At 54.3% G+C, this 18,604-nt stretch overlaps 1 protein-coding gene across 1 annotated transcript in view; it reads right to left on the bottom strand.

The window, feature by feature from the left end:
- PALM (paralemmin) overlaps positions 1-18,604 on the bottom strand; it is a 62,930-nt gene that overhangs the window by 3,842 nt on the left and 40,484 nt on the right. Inside the window, 4 exon segments of the mRNA XM_065422226.1 lie at positions 716-847; positions 5,895-5,957; positions 6,671-6,692; positions 9,389-9,506. Coding sequence (XP_065278298.1) covers positions 716-847; positions 5,895-5,957; positions 6,671-6,692; positions 9,389-9,506 — 335 coding nt within the window.

Raw genomic sequence — 18,604 nt, 5'->3', positions numbered from 1 at the left:
CCATTTATTCCCCGTTTTGTGGGTGTGCATTTGATTTTTCCTTCCAAAGTGAAGTACTTGTCTTTGCTGAATTTCCTCCTGTTGAATTTAGAGCAATTCTCCTATTTCTCAAGGTCATTTTGAATTCTAAGCCTGTCCTCCAAAGTGCTTGCAACCCCTCCCAGCTTGATGTCATTTGCAAGTTTTATCAGCATGCCCTCCACTCCATTACCCAAGGCATTCATGAAAATATTGCCTAGTGCTGGACCCAGAGCTGGCCCTGCGGGATGCCACTAGAGACGCCCTCCCAGTTTGACAGCAAACCATTGAGCACGACCCTCTGAGCACAGTTTTTCCAAGCAGTTGTGCACCCGCCTTGGTTTGGCTTGATTTGTTCTTGACAAATCCATGCTGGCTGTTCCTTAGAACCCTACTGTTCTCCAGGGGCTTGCAGATTGAATCTACTGGTTCCGGGAGAGCAACATGGCGCTGGGTATTGGGCGGGGACGCAGGGTGTGGCGGCTGTTAGCTGCTAACCCTGAGTAGTTGGTGCCAATGACCCACCGCAGCTGGGGCAGGGGTCCGTCTGCCAGTCCCCAGGGAAGCTGGAGAGCGGTAGACAGCAGTGAACGGTCACTGATGCTCCTCCGGTCGTGCCTACAGCCACCTTCTCCCTTCACCTCCCTTTTGGCCTCCAGGATGCCTGGGGAGGGAGGGACGCTCTTTGGGCCCGTACCTTTCATCTCATCCTCGTACACCTTGACCCCCTGCAGGCAATGATTCTTGGGGAGCAGGGTGGTGCTGGATAGGACTTTGGTCTCGCCAGTTACTCTGTCCTTCTCCACTGTGATCTCCACTGAGTACATGGCTGGGATACAAACAGGACAGTGAGAGTTAAACCAGCCCCCGGCTCCCACCCCGCTACGAGGCTCCAGCACTCAGAAGCAGGCAGCTAGCGCAGGGGTGGGGGAAGGGGGCGCGTGATGGAGAGGAGGGGGTGCCAGTGGACGAGCTCGGAGATGTTAGGTGGGGAGAGGCGGCAGTGTGCGTTCCAGCAGGGAGGAGTGCGTGGCAGGCAGCCCCTACGTCCCAGGCACAGCCTTCCCAGCAGGATGTACATTACCTTCCAGCATCCTTAGCGCCTGGGCCATCCCAGTGCTGCCGTGAGCTCCCTTACCTCTGGGGCTGTTTGGTCTCCCCTCTTGGTAGCTGATGCGACATTGTGGACAGAGAACTGCTTCCATTGTCACCTCTCTGTCCAGAGAGCTGAGGGATGGGCCTAGCTCGCCTCTCTCCACTGGCCAGCAGGATCAGGCCCCGCCAAGGACTCTGAGCAGGGATCTGACCCTCACTCCGGTTCTGTACATTTAGTAAAAACCCCAACTTTCAAATTCAGCTGTCGTAAGAACGGCAGGAAAGCACCTGCTCTCTGATCTCTCAGATGGAGGCAGGAGGCAGAAGAGAATCTAGGAGTTGTTTCCGTCAGTCCACTGAGCAGATATGAATCAAAGACGCGCAGGGCTCGGCTTCTCCAATGAACAGCGAGCCCCAGGAGCCCAACTGCCCTCTGTGGCATTGTTCTCCCCTGTGCAAAGTGGGTGCAAAACACTCCCCCCGCTGGAATTCCCCACTCCCGCGGCTGGGAGGGTGTCCCCCCTGCTTTGCACAGGCGTCCGTGACAACGCAAGGCGCAAGAACCAGGCCCTGGGACAGATTCTCAGCTGGTGTAAAATGGCGTAGCTCCACTGGCATCTGGGCAGCGCTTCCTGGCTTTGGGCTCGTCTGCTCTCCTCCTGCACTTCGACCGCTGGATCCCCGTCGCTGAGAACGCCTCGTACCCAGCTCTCGCGTGCTACACCTGAACTCTGAGGCCTGCTCTGTCCCCTTGTAGCTCCTCGATGGAGCCGTGGACTCTAAGGCTTGATCCATACTCACCTGGCTAAAGGAAATCGTTTGCAACAGGAATGTAGCTTCCCTTTCATGCAACGTTGCTAAGCCCCGTGGTACTTAACCTGCAAACACCAGAGCACCAGCAGAATGGCGGTGTGGACCTACGGAGATCCGTGCTGCTAAGCGCTCCAAGCTGAGCTGTGCTGGCTTGCAAGCAGCCTTCAGATTAGCCAGCCGGCTTTATCTAAGCAGCCAGGCTGCAGTGCTGCGTTGGGGGGCTAGACGAGCCATGCTATGAATCAGCGTGTCCTTCCCTCTGAGCCAACAAGCCGCAAGGAGCAGGAGGCAAAGAAAGAAAGAAATCAACCCAAGGGAAAGTAAGGGGATTTCTATCCACAGGCAACCCAAACCAGTGCAGCTGCAGCGTGATTTCAAATAATAAGAGGGTAAAAGGGTAAGGCCAGAAACAGCATCTAAGATTATATAAATAACATTTCCGCCTGGGGCTTGGAAAGCAATCGAGCTGTATGGATCGCACTTGACATTAAGTGGGTTTACATGTATGTAACAAGCGTGTAGTTAACGAGTATCTCCACTTTGGAAGGCAGAGGTTCTGGGGCTGTGGCTTGGATTGTTCTTGGCATTAGCTCGACCTTACTGTGTGGTAGGACTCAAGGTGTAGCTCATTCACGCCACCGTTCGCCACACCGCGCTGGCAAAGCAGGGCTGGGGTTGGCCCGGTAGCTACACATGTGTGAAATGGCCCCAGTGGACGCAGTTCAGAAATAGCCGTGTCGTCTTTATGTCTGGTCGGTGTCGGGGATCGAAATTCACAGCAATGCTTTTGGAGCTACGGCACAGCTAGCTCACCGTGGAGTGGCCTGTCCTTTGCCCATCCCATGGGCAGGTGCCCGTCCACCTGCTTCTCAGAGATACAAACTCGCTCAAGTTCTGAGTTCCATCTTCCCTGCGCCCTCGGGGGTAACTGCCAGATGGCAGAGACATACAACCAAAAGCTTGAGCCAATCCTGCATAGAAGGAGCTGTGGGTAGGACTTCTAATAGTTATTAGAGTTGGGCTCAAAGTCTGGATTCACAGCCAAATCTAGGACTGGGCAAATAACCGATTTTTCGGTTTGGTGGCTGAATTGAGTAATTGTTCCTAGATTCCTAGATTGCAAGGCCAGAAGGGAGCATTGTGATCGTGTCTGACCAGGCCAGAGAACTGCCCCCAACCAATTCCTAGAGCGGAGTGTTCAGAAAACCAGCCAAGCTTGATTTAACAATTGCTTCGCATTGAACCAAACTGAAAAATGTTCTGTTTTTCTTGATGCAAGAGAAAAACAAAAACATTTCATTTAAGATGGAACAAAACGTTTAGGATCGACCCAAAACAAAGTTTTTTTTGTTTGGCTTTTGGGAAATGTTTGTAATTTTCTTAAAAATACCTTTAGGTAAATTCTGAAAAGAAACGTCTCTCTGAAACAAAAAACTGAAACATTTTGACATTTCCAATTTTTTGGGGGAGGAGCAAAACTATTCTCATTAAAAATGTCACCCAGCTCTATCAAGAGCCAGCGTTCCCAAAGGCTGAAAGGTTTCAGATTTGAGCCAGTCCCTAATTACTGTTAAAACAGAACCTGGTGAGCAGCGTCATTTATTGCGACTTTAATACACGTATGCACTGCAACAGGAGGGCTGGGAAAGCCCCTTTCCTCGCTCATAGGGTGGTTGGCATTCTTTGCCCCTCAGTTTTTTTACATTGAAAAATGGCATTTTTTTTAAAATGAAATTTTTGCAAAAAAAAATTTTCTACACGATCAAAAACTCTCTGTCTTGCACAAAATTCTCCAGGGGTGTTTTTAATTGGTATTTTTAAGCATGATCATTATTGACATTTTTCATTTACCCAAAACCTGGTTTTCAGTTAAAAAAAAGAAAAGCCACCAAGGCCAAGTATTTTTTGGGAAACAAAATATTCTGGTAACCGTTTTGAAAAGCACCAAAGCTTTTGGTGGCAAATGGATCCCTTTCAAGCCCTGCAAACTGGAAACAGCTCCAACACTTTGAATTTTCTGTGTCTTCGTTTCCTGAGACAACCGTCTTCCCGAGGGGAAAATCACAGACCCACCTCCACTAGAGAACAGAACAAGACTACCGGCTCAGATCCTCATAGGTCTTGTGACACCAAACTCCCATTGATTTCAATGGAAGTTCGGCACCTCCGCACCTTCGAGGGTCTGGGCCATAGAATTTACTCACGCTGTTCCGTTCGGTTCAGTCGGACCCACCTGCGGAGCTCACCTTTGCTACGTGACAACACAGCGTGGAAAAGCGTGGGGTCTGCTTTATGAGAGTGGTACAGGGGGAGCTGGCCCTTTAAAAGGCTGAGGCTCATCCTGGCCTCCGCCAGGTGTAACCCACCGTCCCAGGGGACAGGAATGGGGACAGGGGATCAGGTGATGGGAGCAAGAGACGTAGAACTAGGCCTGCTGGAAGAGCTAAGTGGCAGCCTGAGTATAGTGTGGGAGGGGGGGGAGTCCAGGGAGAGGCCCAAAGGAACTGGAGGGCCGGATGAGCTGCTGGCCAGAGGGCTTGGGGAAGGAGCTGGCTGGGACAAGGGCAAGTGACAGCTCTCCAGAGCTCCCAGGCAGGAGGCCTCAAAGAGATCCCTGCGGGAAGCAGGAGCCTGCTGCATAAGGGGCCCCAGCAAGGCGAAGCCCTCATAAAGGACTGTGGGCCTGGAGGGAGGGGAAACTGAGGCAGGGGCCAGCCCGGTGAAGCCTTGCTACAATGGGTTTTGAGCAGCACAGTCCTTAGCGATTGAAATGCCCCATTAGGGCCACAATCCTGCACGGTGCTGAGCAGGGGCATCATGTGCTATTGGGCAAGGGGGGAGTTTGCAGGACCTTGGTTTGCCCCTCCTCCAACTTTTCCTAGGCCTATAGGCTCCATTCTGTCTTCCACTCCCCCTCCCAGACTGACAATCACAGATACTGGTCTCTGTGCCGGCGCAGTTTTGCCCCCTGGATTTTTCTGAAATGACACCCCTGGGGCGGAGTCCCCTCAGCCTCTGTTGACGCCAAAGGGAGCCAGCGCGTCCTGGGCCGGGGCCCATGATCACCTAGTCTATAGCCACGCAAGGACAGAGGCCAAAGGTGCAATGCGCAGGGGGTGTGTATGTGTCCCCACAGGCCGGTCCCTGCAGGATTGGCTACAAGAGGCTGGATTGGCAGCTACACTAGATCTCGGATAAAACTCAAGAAGCCACAACACGAGGGACTGAATCAAATAAAGATTCAGCCAGCCAACTGGCTTTGATTGGGCGGGGGGGGGGGGGGGGGCGTGTATGGAAGGTGACTCTCCCTGGTAACTCGAGTGACGTACCAGATACAGAGCCAGGAAACGGACTAAGAGGGAAACTCTTCCAGTGTGTCCTTAATGCACGGGGCCGTGCGCCCAGCACTGCATCGGGCAACCCCGTGTCTCACGTGAGAAGTGCGTGACTCACGTTTCCCTGGGGTACAGCCCTTGGATGCGCCAGACACTGGGTACCCAGCACTGCTCCAAGTGCTGACTGCCTGGTAAAAGGCGGATTTCAGCCTGCCCCTAATAGGATCTGGCTGGCATCAGGGGCCTTCGCATGCCCTTCCCCTGGGGAACGGTTCCATGTGGAGAGCGTACGACTTGTATCGATGGACCATCAAATTAATGGCTGTCTGCAATTCTAAGCCCGGGTGATGGACACCAATAACCTCAACCTACCTGGCCGAACACCCCGACCCTACCCTGCACATTCCTAACTCTAACCCTAGCCCTGACCCCCGTGCCGTACACCCCGTCCCCAACTCCCGCTGCTAGACACCTGCAGCCCTGCTCTGAGCACTGCGGCTTTGCTGCGATTTTCTCTTCCGAGACAACACGACCCTGGTGTAGCCCCACGGCATCCTGCCCCCATCCAGCGCTAAGTACCATGGGGCAGTAGGACTCCAGCGTCCTCCCCGGGACAAGAGGCGACGTACGTACCTGCCTTCATCATGTCAGTGCCCTCCACCGACTTCATGGGGCTGTTGGAGATCTTCTGCTCCGCTTTGGGAAAGAAGAGGAAAAACAATGACTTCTCTATCCAGGTGACCTGTCATAGCAGGGGACATGCCCTGTTTCCACCATGCCCTGCTCCCAGCCACGCCCCGTGCCCTGCTCCATGATGTCCACCACAACAGGGGACGGGCCAGGGGCTCAACACGGGCTTGCAACAGCAACGATCATCCAGCTCGCCTCTTCGACCCCGCGCCCTGGGGAGCTGGGGGGAGGCACTTCCCACCACCGGGGAGGCTGTTGCCCTCTGCAAATGGGCTTTCGTGTCTTAGGTCAGCGCCTAGTTCACCCTGCAGAAAGCAGGTGCAGTCAGAGACGGCTGATAGCTGTTTAATGGAGAGAGGAGAAGGGGGGGTTGGTAAGGTGGGTGACTGACTTCGGCAACCCACCCCGAGCCGTAGGGCTGGGGGCATTTCCAGGGCTGGGTGGCACTCAAGCAAAGGGGAATCTACTGACTGAAGGAGCCATTCCCGCTCCTGGGGATCCACTCCCTACAGAGCGAGGCGACTGGGAGCTCAGCACCGATTGGCATCCAGCGGCCAAGCCTGTCCGAGTGCTGCCCAGCCATGCGGCGGGACCAAGGACTGCAAGGCCAGGGCATCACATTCTGCTTCTCCTGCATAGGAGGCCACCACTCAGAGCAGGAGCGCCGGGGAGCTCGCTCCTAGGTGAGGGGAGTGTGGGTGAGACAGGAGAGAACCCACCTTTAGTTGTGCCCAGCGGAGTCTGCAAAACAGAAGAGAGAGGTTACAAGTAGCACTGCTAACTCCCAGCCCTCCTCTGGCACCCGAGTCCTCCACCCAGCCGAGCATGCATTAGCTAATCCAACCACCAGAACAGCAGACGGCTCCCCTGCTCTGCTAGTTGCTGCTGCCAGCTAGCAGCATTCAGACCCAGCGGGTACGTCTCATTCTAACCATGTGGCTTGAGACTTGTTAGCTCAAATCACAGTACTTGGGGGCCGGGCAACCAGAGATAACGGAGCACCCCGAATTGGTGCACTTTGAAAGGGGAATACGGTGCGGAACTGGCCACTGTCTATGTGCACGGATGGGATCAGGGCCGTTCAGCTGCTGTGTCATAGACCCTTCAGGGCTAACAGCAGCGAGTCCCCTTTAGACTGAGTCTTGTCCTTCACCCGGGGTCAAGCTCCCCAGCCAGGCGGTGAAGGAATACAAATGGATTTGCAGAACTCAGTCAGGTGGATTCCAGCTTCTTTCCAGCATTCTCTGTCTTCATCAGCACAATTATTTCCACCCACTGACAAACACCAGCCAATCATCGCCTTTTAATTCCCCACGAGGCCTGACATCCCCATCAACCGGGCTGGGCGTGCGGAGGGCTCGGAGTGTCCACTCTGATCCAGCAGGGGGCGTGGCTGAGCACAGCCGCTGACGGCAGCTGCCCCGGCAAACAACCGTCTGCTTCCACGCCAGACTGGGCCATGTGGCTGATTAACCGCACAAACAGGCCGCTGGCCAGCAGGCCTTGTCCTTGCTGAGCTCTGCGATGGCAGGGCGGGGGTGCGCCAGGCAGAGCTGTGGGGCTGGCCCGAGCGCGGCAGCTGAGGGGTGGGGATTTTCTCGAGGGGTGGACGTGGGCTGGCGGCAAAGCTCTGCTCTGGGGAAGACGGGGGCGTTATTTAGGGTTACCATACGTCCGGATTTCCCTGTACTCTAATCCCCGTCCGGGGGGAATTTTCAAAAAGCCGAACATGTCCGGGGAAATAGGGAGGCAGCATAAGCCAGGGTCCGCCCGGCCCCAGCACGACCCGCCGGGTCCGCAGCGCAGCCCAGCTGCCCCGGCTACATTGTAGCGAGCTCGGGCGGCGGGAGAGGGGGGGATGCAGCCGCAGAAGGCGGCGGAGGGGCCGCTGCTGCCCCCGCAGGCCGGGCGGACCGTGCGCCTCAGCCGAGCCCGCAGGAAGGCCGGGCCCAGCCAGCGGCTCGGGCTTCCCTTGCGGGCGGGGACCCCCCGGCTACTGGGGGACCCTTCCTGCGGCCCCGTCGCCCCGCGCGGCTTGGAACCCGGAGCCGCGGGAGCTGTTTCCAGCGGGGACAGACAGGCCGGGGAACGTGCGCCGCCGCAGCAGGAAGGAGGCTGCGGCGCGGGGAGTGCAGCATGTGCCGGGGCTGCAGGGACCCGCGCCACCCCGGTCGCCGCTGAGCATCCGAAGCCCCCGCCAGGCAGAGGCTGCCGGGGGAGCAGGGCAGGCGGGGGGCGCAGAGGCTGCAGGGCAAGAAGGAGTAGGGCAGGCGGGGGCATAGAGGCTGCAGGGGCGGGGGGGGGGGTGCAGGGGCTGCAGGGCGAGTGGGGAGCAGGGGTCACAGAGGCTGCAGGGGCGGGAGGGGTGCAGGGGCTGCAGGGGGAGCAGGGGTCACAGGGGCTGCAGGGGCTGGGGGGTGCAGAGGCTGCAGGGCGAGTGGGGAGCAGGGGTCACAGAGGCTGCAGGGGCGGGAGGGGTGCAGGGGCTGCAGGGGGAGCAGGGGTCACAGGGGCTGCAGGGGCTGGGGGGTGCAGAGGCTGCAGGGCGAGTGGGGAGCAGGGAAGCACTTAGCAACCCCCAACCAAGATCAGAGCGGGAGGGAGGAGGGGGAATGCGGGGTGCTCAGAGGAGGGGGCAGAGTTGGGGCAGGGACTTTGGGGAAGGGGTTGGAATGGGGGCGGGGTGGGGGCGGGGCCGGGGCCCCCATGGAGTGTCCTCTTTTTTCAGTGTTGAAATATGGTAACCCTAGCGTTATTTTCAGGGGAAGAGGCGCTGGTTGCCGCCTGTTTCGATCTCACCTGTTAATAAAGCCACGCAGCATTGCATACCCTATCCCCGAGTCGCCCCTGCCTGCTTTCATGTCACGGCTTGCACTGGTGCACGTGCAAAATACTCCTGAGCAAAACCGCCCCCGACACCCGCACCGAGTGGATACCCAATGCTGCCACTCCGATCTGGCGGCATTTTACCCCCAGGCGGCACACGACGGCGCAAGGCAGCCGGGAAACCGGAGCCTCATGTACGTGCACATGTCTGACTGCAGCTTGGGCACCTGCCGTTACACGCACGTACGACGTGACGACAGATGAACCGATTCCAGGCCCGTGTCCCCGAACCCCGGGACTCGAGGCCATTCGGTGCATTACAGCAGCAGAACCCCTGACTTGGGTAAGGGTGGCTGAGGGTAAACAGAGGCAGCTGGTTCTGTCCCTGCTGCCCCTTCACAGCTGTCTCAAGGGAACAGTCAGAGATGCTTTCCCGGGGTATCCCTTTAACCGCCCAGCCTCTCTATGCCAACCTGTGCAGTGGGCGGGCCCCTGCATGGAGATACCGTTGCTATTCTGGGCTCCGCGGTTCTCTAGGGGGTTAATGGAACTGACCTCTTTAAGGGAAGGTTTTGAGGCCAGCCAGGGCTAAGCTTTCCCCTCCTCCTGACCTTCTGTGTGTTTGCTGCTTTCTCCTCCTTTGCTGTCACCGCTACCTCCTTCCCCAGCTTCTCCTTGGTGGGAGGCGCCGAGTCCCCGTTCTCCAGAATCTCCAGCTCCTTCTCCAACCTGGAAGACAGAGTTCGGGGGAGGGGGTAGCATGGGCTTTCCCTCCACAGCCCCCAGGGCCAGCCCAACCAGTCTCAAAGGAGCCAAGTACAAGAGAGACCTCTCCCCCCCCCCCCCCCGGGGAATCTGAGAGCGAAATGCCTGGTTATGTTATCCAGGCAAAGCTCAGCCCCCCCCTCCAAAGGCCCCACCCCGCCAGCTTGTCCTGGGAGCAAAGGGAGGTGGAGGGAGAGAACCAAAAGAAAGGCAGAGGACCGGCTCCTCAGCTGGTGCAAATCGTTGGGAGAGTTCAGAGTTCACAGTTAAAGCTCCCGACTCCCAGCCCCCTCTGCTCCACCCATTAGACCCCACTCCCCCCCCCCAGCACTGGGGATAGAAGCCAGGAGTTCTGGCTCCCAGCCCCCTCTGCTCTACCCACTAGACCCCACTCCCTCCCAGCACTGGGGATAGAAGCCAGGAGTTCTGGCTCCCAGCCCCTTCTGCTCTACCCACTAGACCCCACTCCCCCCCAGCACTGGGATAGAAGCCAGGAGTTCTGGCTCCCAGCCCCCTCTGCTCTACCCACTAGACCCCACTCCCCCCAGCACTGGGGATAGAAGCCAGGAGTTCTGGATCCCAGCCCCCTCTGCTCTACCCACTGCACCCCACTGCCTTCTCAGAGATCCCAACATGCACTGCGATCTTGACCTACAGCGGCCTTGCTCTTCCCCCGAGTGCCCACAATGCTCTGCCCCTGCACCCCCCCCCCCCGAGGCCCGATTCTGATCTCATACGTGGTCTGAGCCAAAGCTCATTGAAGCCAAGGGGAGTCCTTTTGTTGGCTCTCAATGGGGCCCTTACTCCGTTGCAAACCCGCTGCAACTCATGGAAGCCAAAGGACGGACGCTGGTGTAAACGCAAGGAGAATCAGGCTCAGGATACGAAGCAGAGGGCACCGATCTTGCCCATCTGGTGATCGTACGACGCAGCCGGAGCTCAGCCAACCCCAAACCCGCCCCCACCCGCGGACTCACGCCGGATTCAAACCAACCCACCCGGGTTTTGTTGTTGCTCATTTCCTTGGCTTCACGCAAGGGCCTGTTTTCACCATCGCACTACGCACGCCTTGCTAACCCTGCAGAGGGCCAATCGGTACGACGCAAACCCCCGCGAAACAGGAAGGCGAGCGACTGCCTAAAGGCTGTGGGTGGGATCTAGAGCTGGAGAGCTCCTCTGATGGGCAGATTATTATTATATCGCCCTAAAATTCAAATGGGGCTGCGAGTGTGGGAGAGAGAGGGGTGGAAAGGACCCCATCTCCTGCATTTAACTGGTGGAACCCACCCATGGCTGGAGGAGCTAGACAGACAAACGGGCGTGTACGGAGACCGACAGACAGACAGGAGGGAGGGTATGGAGACCATCAGATAGATGTTTCATGGGCCAGAAACTCAACTGGTATAACTGGCATAGCTCCATTGCAGTCAATGGACCAATGCCGATTTACACCCCCTGAGGATATGGCTCTCCATGTTGCCATTTTGCAAAGCAAATTCCCCAAGGGAGAGACCCCCATCCAACTCCTTAAATCCGCTTAGGGGAGCATCACCCCCTGCCCCCTCCACTCCAGCCACGATGCCCAATTTCTCCTACAGCTACCTCCGTGACCTCTTCCCCATCACTCCCACGGCACGGAGCAGCCTCCTAGCTCTGGACTGCCAAGCCACCCCCCTCCGTCCTCATTCAGATTCTTCCCCAAGATCTATTCCTGCCACGTTGCCCGCAGGAAGTGAATCCATAAGGGAGGGAGCACAAGGCCTAGGCGCCATTTAAGTTCTATTTTGAGGGCTTCTGTGGTGCCTACCCCTTTTCGCTGGCCCTCCAAGTTCACCCAGGCCCCTTGAAGCTGATGGGATCTAAGCACGTGCTGAAGGCCTGGCTGAATCAGGGCCCCTACGTGACAACCAGTGAGAATGGCTTTACCCCCATGTTCGGTTTATGGTGCAGCGGGGGCCATCCTGGCCAACATCAGGGTTGGAACTGGGGGTCTCCAGCGCTAATCGCATGAATTCTGCTGCTTGAGCTAAAAAGCTCGGGTCTCGGGCTCAGAGCCGTGACAGAGCCATATCCTCTGTGGATCAGGCACAGGGAGGGACAGTGACGCGCACCGCCCAGTGGGTTACAACAGCAATCGAAGTGTCCAGTGGCGAGGCTCCGAGGGCCTGACTTTCAGAGGAGCCAAATCCCCCCTATTTTCCATTGACTTTGCTGGCCTCAGTACTCCTGAGCTCCAAGAGACAGCGGCACGGCTGCTGAGCGCACTTGTTTCCCTTCAGGATTTCACCGGGTCCAGGAGCTTTTCACTCCCTCCACCGAATATTTATAACAGCCAGGGGAGGACAACGGCCACCGACAAATCAGAGCTACCCGTGCAAAGCCTTGAACTAATGAGCCAACAACGCACGACACTTTCCCAGGCAGGACGTTGGCTGTGGCTGGAAGAAGGCAAAAGGAGTTGCAGATTTCCTGTCCACGTGCCACACGCTCTCTGCCAATGCCCAGGGCTCTGAGAGTGGACGCTCTAGTGCATTGGGCTGGCAGCACACGATTTTTTTTCTTTTAAGTGGCTAGTGATTTTGGGTGTTTCCATTTCTGGAGGCCCAACCGAAGCACCTTCAATGGCCGGGATTTTCAGAGCAGCTCAGGGGCGTGGCCCTTTCTGAAGATCAGGAATCTCTCGTCTCATGCCCTGGGGTGGAGCATGTTGGAGCAGAGATGCAGACATTTGGGAGTGGATTGTGTACACTGATGAACCGGTGTCACTTAAGCTACCATCTGCCAAAGGGATCCCAGGCAGGCAGACCCTTCTGTCCGCTGACCCCCTGCGGGTGGATCTGTCCGCGCAGATGCCTTTGCAGCATCGGGGCCCTCGGTCACTGCATCCTGCGGGCCACTTATTTCAAGGCTTTGCACCTCACCATACTTACCGTTCACACAGCGCTGCCACCGGGACAACAGCATCTCCTGCTGCTTATAAAAAAAAAGGACAAAAATACCATCCCGGTTTGGAAAAGGGCCACCCTGGTCTGGGCTGCTCAGCGACGTCTGGCTGCTGGAGCTCAGTGGGATTGAGAGCTTGCAGGAGGAGGAAAGTTATGGAGCTGGTGGGAGAAAGGGGAAGGGGCAGGATGGGCAGAGGGTGATGTGTCAGAACAAGGGCAATCCCCCGCTGCAATTTTTCTGTGTGAGGTGAGTGTTTGCTGGTAGTTACATCATACGATTGAGAGTTCTAGCCTCAGCTCGGGGAGCGGAGTGCGATCTAGTGGTCAGAGTAGAAGAACAGGAGTCAGGACACCTGGGTTCTTCTCTTACTCTGGGAGGGGGAGTGTGGTCAAGTGAGTCGAGCAGGCAACTGGGAGTCAAGATACACAGCATGGATTCCTGGCTGCTTACGTGACCTTGGACAAGTCACTTCACTGTGCTGAGCCTCAGTTTACCTACCAGTCAATAGCGATATCTACCGCACAGGGGAGCTGTGAGCTAATCCATTAGCTGCAAAGCACTTGGCCATCCTCTGCCAATAGGTGTTTCAGGAAAGATAAAGTGCTAGCATTACTGAGAGTTTCATTTTTCAACGGAAAGCAAAGCAGCGGAATTACACTGGATAGCGTTAACCGGTGCTCGCCCTCTGTGTCCCCCTAAGCACCTGCGGTCAGAGGAGTTCCCAGGGTTTGTCTCAATTTTGCCTTTTTAATCACCAAACAACTTATCGGCAAACCCCATTTTTTCCTCCCATCTCTACAGATGGTTGAATCGTAACCAGAAAAACAAGGCAGCCGTTGACGGAGCTGGCCTGACGACAAACAACATTTATTGCGGGAAGATTTAAAAGGCTGAAATTTGTCAGCTACAGAATCTGATAAATTCTGGTGACAGTGTCAGGGCTGCAAAGGGTAGAAGAAAATGTAGCTTCGGACAAAACCCATTCACTGGACGTTTAAAGAGCGTAAGATCATTGGGGCAGGGACTGTGTTTGTACAGCGCCTAGCACCCCGGGTCCATGATGGCAGCTCCTAGGCATTCCTGCAATAGAAATAAATACCTAGCTCTTATAGGGCGCTTTTCGGTAGATCTCCAAGCATTTGACCATCTTTAATGTATTCATCCTCACAGCACCCCTGTAAGGCAGGGCAGTGCTGTAATTCCCACTGGACAGATGGGGAATGAGGCACCAAGAGGCAAAGTGTCTTGCCCTAAGCCACAGAGGAAGCGGAATCCAGGTCTCACAGATTCTAGGCTAATGACCTGACCACTGGACCATGGATCGAGTTGAGGATTTTATAACTCCCTAGCTTAGCTCGCCTCTCTCTGTTACTCCACTTTGGCCAGGATAACTCAATAGATCACAGATAACCGTTCTTGTTATCTGTATAAAACAGCACATAGAGGCCACAGCCAGACCAGGACCCCATCGTGCCAGGCGCTGTACAAACAAGGCGGCAAACACTCACAGATCAAAAGGCTAGAAGGGACCTCTATGGTCATCCTGTCTGAACCCCTCCACAGCACTGGCCAGAGAACGTCCCCGGGCTAATTCCTGTTTGAACTGGAAGTTAAACCCGGCACAATTAACTCGAGTGTTGCCCCAATTCGATCCCGTCCACACGCAAAGCCCCTTAACCCGAGGTCGGGGCTGCTTCTAGTTCAAGCTGGCTGGCCCGCCGGGGGATACAGGCGACAGCGGGAGTAAGCATAACTCATCCGCAGCTAACATGACCACTCTGTGTAGCTAGTGTTATTTTGCAGTGTGGATGCTCTCACTTGAGCGAGACTATAGCTCGCGTTAACTCTGCAGTGATGGGCCCACACCTCCTAAGAGAAAATCCCTCTACTGAGAGCTTAAACAGGCAAAGGGTGGGAGAAAGGGAGTTTTATTAACCCCATTTTACAGAGGAAGAAACCACCACGGCCAACACCAAATGACCAGAACTCCTGAGTTAAGTCCCGGAAACTCAGGAGACTGGCTTAAAAATGAGGAGGTTTTTTTTAAAATGCCCCAGGATTCTTTTATTTGCCTTATTCGCTTTTGAACCTTGCAGGGGTCACGTTTTCGAGCCGCAGCTGCCAGGGCTAGAACGGTAGAGTGTGTCTCCACTACAGCCATCGGCGGTGCGGCTGCAGTGCGGGTCGGCCTGCCCGTGTGATAGCAGTGAAGATGGGGCAGCATGGGCTGTACAAGCCCATCCAGAACTCTGGCGACATACTCGCGGCCCCTCCCCTCTCGCAGGGTCCCAGCGCTCAGACTTCAGCCCACACCCGAACATCTACACCACAATTTTACAGCCCTGCAGCTCAAGCCCCATGAGCTTGAGTCAGCTGACGTGGGCCGGCCCCAGGTATTTCACTGCAGTGTAGACGCACCCAGCGTAAGCCCAGGGTTCAAACTCAGGCTCCCACGGGGTGGAGGGTCTGAGCGCCTCAGTCAAGCCGGTACCCAGGGTTCAAGGCCTACTGCCTTGCAATGTAGACGCAGCCCCATTGGACTCATACTCTGGGAATCTGCCAAAAGTATCCAACGATCCCATGGGTCGACATTCTCAGTCCTGTGGACAGTCAAGTTTGGTGGACAGTAATGTTTTCTAACACTGCACCATGAACAAAGTGCTAGAATGGCCACATTTTGGGAGGGCGCTAGGAAGTCTGGGATACGGGTGGTTGGATTTGGGCCTGCATAAGGCAGTGTAGAGGCTGGAGCCCCAGGGTTTAATAATTCCTAACCTGTGATTACAAATGAATGTAAACATTAAGCCCTAGGTTAACAAACCCAGGATCTGCTCATTCAAGTTCTACCAACCCTGGGCTTACATTACAATGTAGACCTCCCCTAAGGGACTTGGCCAGGGTCGTACACTGAGTTGGTGGCAGAGTTGAGAATTAACCCAGATCTCCTGAGTCCCTGTCCAGTGCTTTCCCTCTCCTTACTCACAGATGAAAATATACCTGGTGTAAATGTGATGAAATTCAGCAGCTCCGGGGACTCCCCTACCTTTGCAAAGCACTGAGCCGAACACGAAAATGTTTAAAACAAGCATCAGTTTTGCAAACAGTTCCTTGGGGAGGCTTGGAACAGCCCACCCTGCAGCAACGGGCTCCTGATCACAAAAGCATCCTGTGGTGAAAACTAGGAAGTGAAACCAATGAGACTAGTTTCGCTACCTGAGTAAAATGCAAAAAACAAAACCAAAAAAATCCTCCACAAACAAACCGTATCAGTAGTGAGAATGAAATCAGATTTTTAAAACTGCAGTATTGCTATGCTCAAGCATTCAAGAATCAGGAGTCCGGCCCCATAAGAACCAAAATATTGGCTTAAAATCATGAGATTTAAATAAATAATATAGCTTGGGTATTTGCTTTCTGGTTTTGGAGCCTTTAGGTCACTCACAGGTCATGCTTTCAAACTTTTCTCTGCAACCGTGAAGGTCAGAAACTTTTTTAAAATAAAAGCCAAGATTTTTCTATATTCACATGACTCCAGGAGCTGGCAATTTAAGAAAAGCTCCAAACATCATGAGACTCGCAATAAAATAAAATTAAATATTAAATTGCGAGAGTTGGCAAAGTGGACGTGGGGCAAATGTAATCCTTGTTACAGCTGAGCAGCCTCACGGAAACCAACACGGTGCAAGGTTTCGACCCCAAAACAATCAAAGGGAATGAAAAGACCTTCATTGACATCCACGGGCTTTGGATCAGACTAAAATCGCGCTCCGTGGGTTTTCGGTGTGATTAGTCAGCTGAAATATTTGTTATGTTATTAGTCAGATGAAATATTACAAATGTTGCTGAGCTTTTTGCCTCCAAAAGCTTCACAATTTCTCATAAAAACCTGTCCCCGTTTCTCAACTAGTTCTAATTATTAGCAATTCAGGCAGGGAATTTTTAAACAAAGAGGCCTCGTTCTGACCTCACTTCTGTTGGTATAGAACCGGGATGTCAGTGAACTTCCTCCAGATTTGTACCCATATAGCTTAGATCACCATCCGGCCTGGACACGCACAATTTTTATTTTGACAGTGTCCCCTTCAGCAGATTTTTATTTTTGTCTCCTGTTTGTAAAGCGCCCTTCCCCTCTCCAGTCTCTGAAAAATCCATTGTGCCATTAAAACAGGGACAATGGCCTCTTTGGATCTGACCTATATCTGCACTGATTCTCTGTAATTAATGGCCAGCATGACAGAGAGGGAGTAATTTACTGCATTCTGGCTGCTGGGATACCTCTCCTAGCAAAGCTTCTTTGCTGCTGGCTTTTTCTTTCTGCTCTTTGGCAGCTGAATGAACAGGAAGGAGGTTACTGGGAGAGGGTAAACGTTTCTCGCTTTTCCTTCTAACTCATCTAAGTCTCCTAAGATATACGACTGCAAAGCCAGCACTCCAGATTTGGTTGCTGCCGTGTTCAATATCCACTGGGAAGCTAAACAGTGGTCCGACTTCTTCCCGACTATCCAGCCAATGCCACCTACTAAATAACAATAAATGTCTGATACCACATGCGCACTGTTCCATACAGGAGACAAATCCCAGATCACAGCTGTCTGAAAACAGCCATGTGAGGGAATCCATACCTTCCTCCCCAGGAATCAGTGCTATCCAGGCCATTAGCCAATCAGATCGCATACATGCTTCAGTGTACTCTGATTGGCGACTGAGAGTTCTAACGAGTCTGAAAGTGACCGCCCCATCCCTGAGACCTCTTAAAGGGCCATCTAGTCTGACCCCCTGCCAAAATGCAGGATTTGTTGTGTCTAAACAATCCAAGACAGATGGCTGTCCAGCCTCCTTTAGAAAACCTCCTGTGAAAGCTCCTTCACTGCCTCCCGAGGCAGTCTGTTCCATCGTCCTACCGTTCTTACAGCCAGGAACTTTTTCCTGAGATTTCATCTAAATCTGCTGTGCTGTTGTTTGAACCCGTGGCCTCTTGCCCTGCCCTCGATGGCAAGAAAGAGCAACTTTTCTCCATCTTTTTTATAGCAGCCTTCCAACTGTTTGGGGGGGGAGGGATAGCTCAGTGGTTTGAGCATTAGCCTGCTAAATCCAGGGTTGTGAGTTCAATCCTTGAGGGGGCGGCTTAGGGATCTAGGGCAAAATCAGTACTTGGTCCTGCTAGTGAAGGCAGGGGGCTGGACTCGATGACCTTTCAAGGTCCCTTCCAGTTCTAGGAGAAAGGATATCTTTATTTATTTAAGACCGTTCTCATGTCCCCGCTTAATCTCCTCTTGATTTCAAAGGGGAAATTGTTGCATGTTTTGAAATAGGCAAGACTTCCCACTCTGTCTAATGAGGACATTGAGCATGTAGGTAACAATGCACAGACGGGTTAAATTCTGCTCTCGGTGACATCCCATTGAAACCACAGGGTGGATTTGTGCTTGCTGTGAAATGCAGAGTCCAATTTGTCTGTGGATGGTAGTGCTGCCATGCAAGCAGCAGCTGTGACTGGCCTCCTTGGGGATGTCCCCTTTGTCATCTGTGGAGGGGAAGGGGAAGGCAGAGTCTAGGTGGTGAGGGGGCAGGCGTTCGGGGCTGATCAATTTCAGGAACACAGATCAGCAGAGACTGTATAAACCCACTTTGCCCCCAAGACTGAAAAGCAAAATGGCTCTAGACGGATGCAAAACACAGACTCATAGGAGCGCCGAGCTAGAGATGGGAAAGGCCCAGCTAATGGGCCCCCCTCCCAGGCAACGTTAGGATCATCCCTCTACTGTAGATCGTCATGGAGCTTTGTCCATGGCACCAAGTGCTCCTCGCCCCTCAGCCCTGAGTTTGTGTGTCTAGCTGCAAAAAGAACAGGAGTACTTGTGGCACCTTAGAGACTAAATTTGTTAGTCTCTAAGGTGCCACAAGTACTCCTGTTCTTTTTGCGGATACAGACTAACACGGCTGCTACTCTGAAATGTGTCTAGCTGGGAAGCTTCCCGCAGCCTCTAGCAACGTGAAAAGCACAAATGCCATTAGGGAGAGAGCTGGGGGAGCGAAGCCATCTGTGTTCAGGCATACCTCCCCGGGGGCAGCATTACAGCGTCCCAGGTTCCTGATGGATTCAATTTCCCCCCTTC

This window comes from Emys orbicularis, chromosome 24 (genome assembly GCF_028017835.1).
Source record: "Emys orbicularis isolate rEmyOrb1 chromosome 24, rEmyOrb1.hap1, whole genome shotgun sequence".
Classification (NCBI taxonomy): domain Eukaryota; kingdom Metazoa; phylum Chordata; order Testudines; family Emydidae; genus Emys; species Emys orbicularis.
The sequence above is the reverse complement of the archived record's forward strand: the minus strand, read 5'-3'. Positions and strand labels throughout refer to the sequence as shown.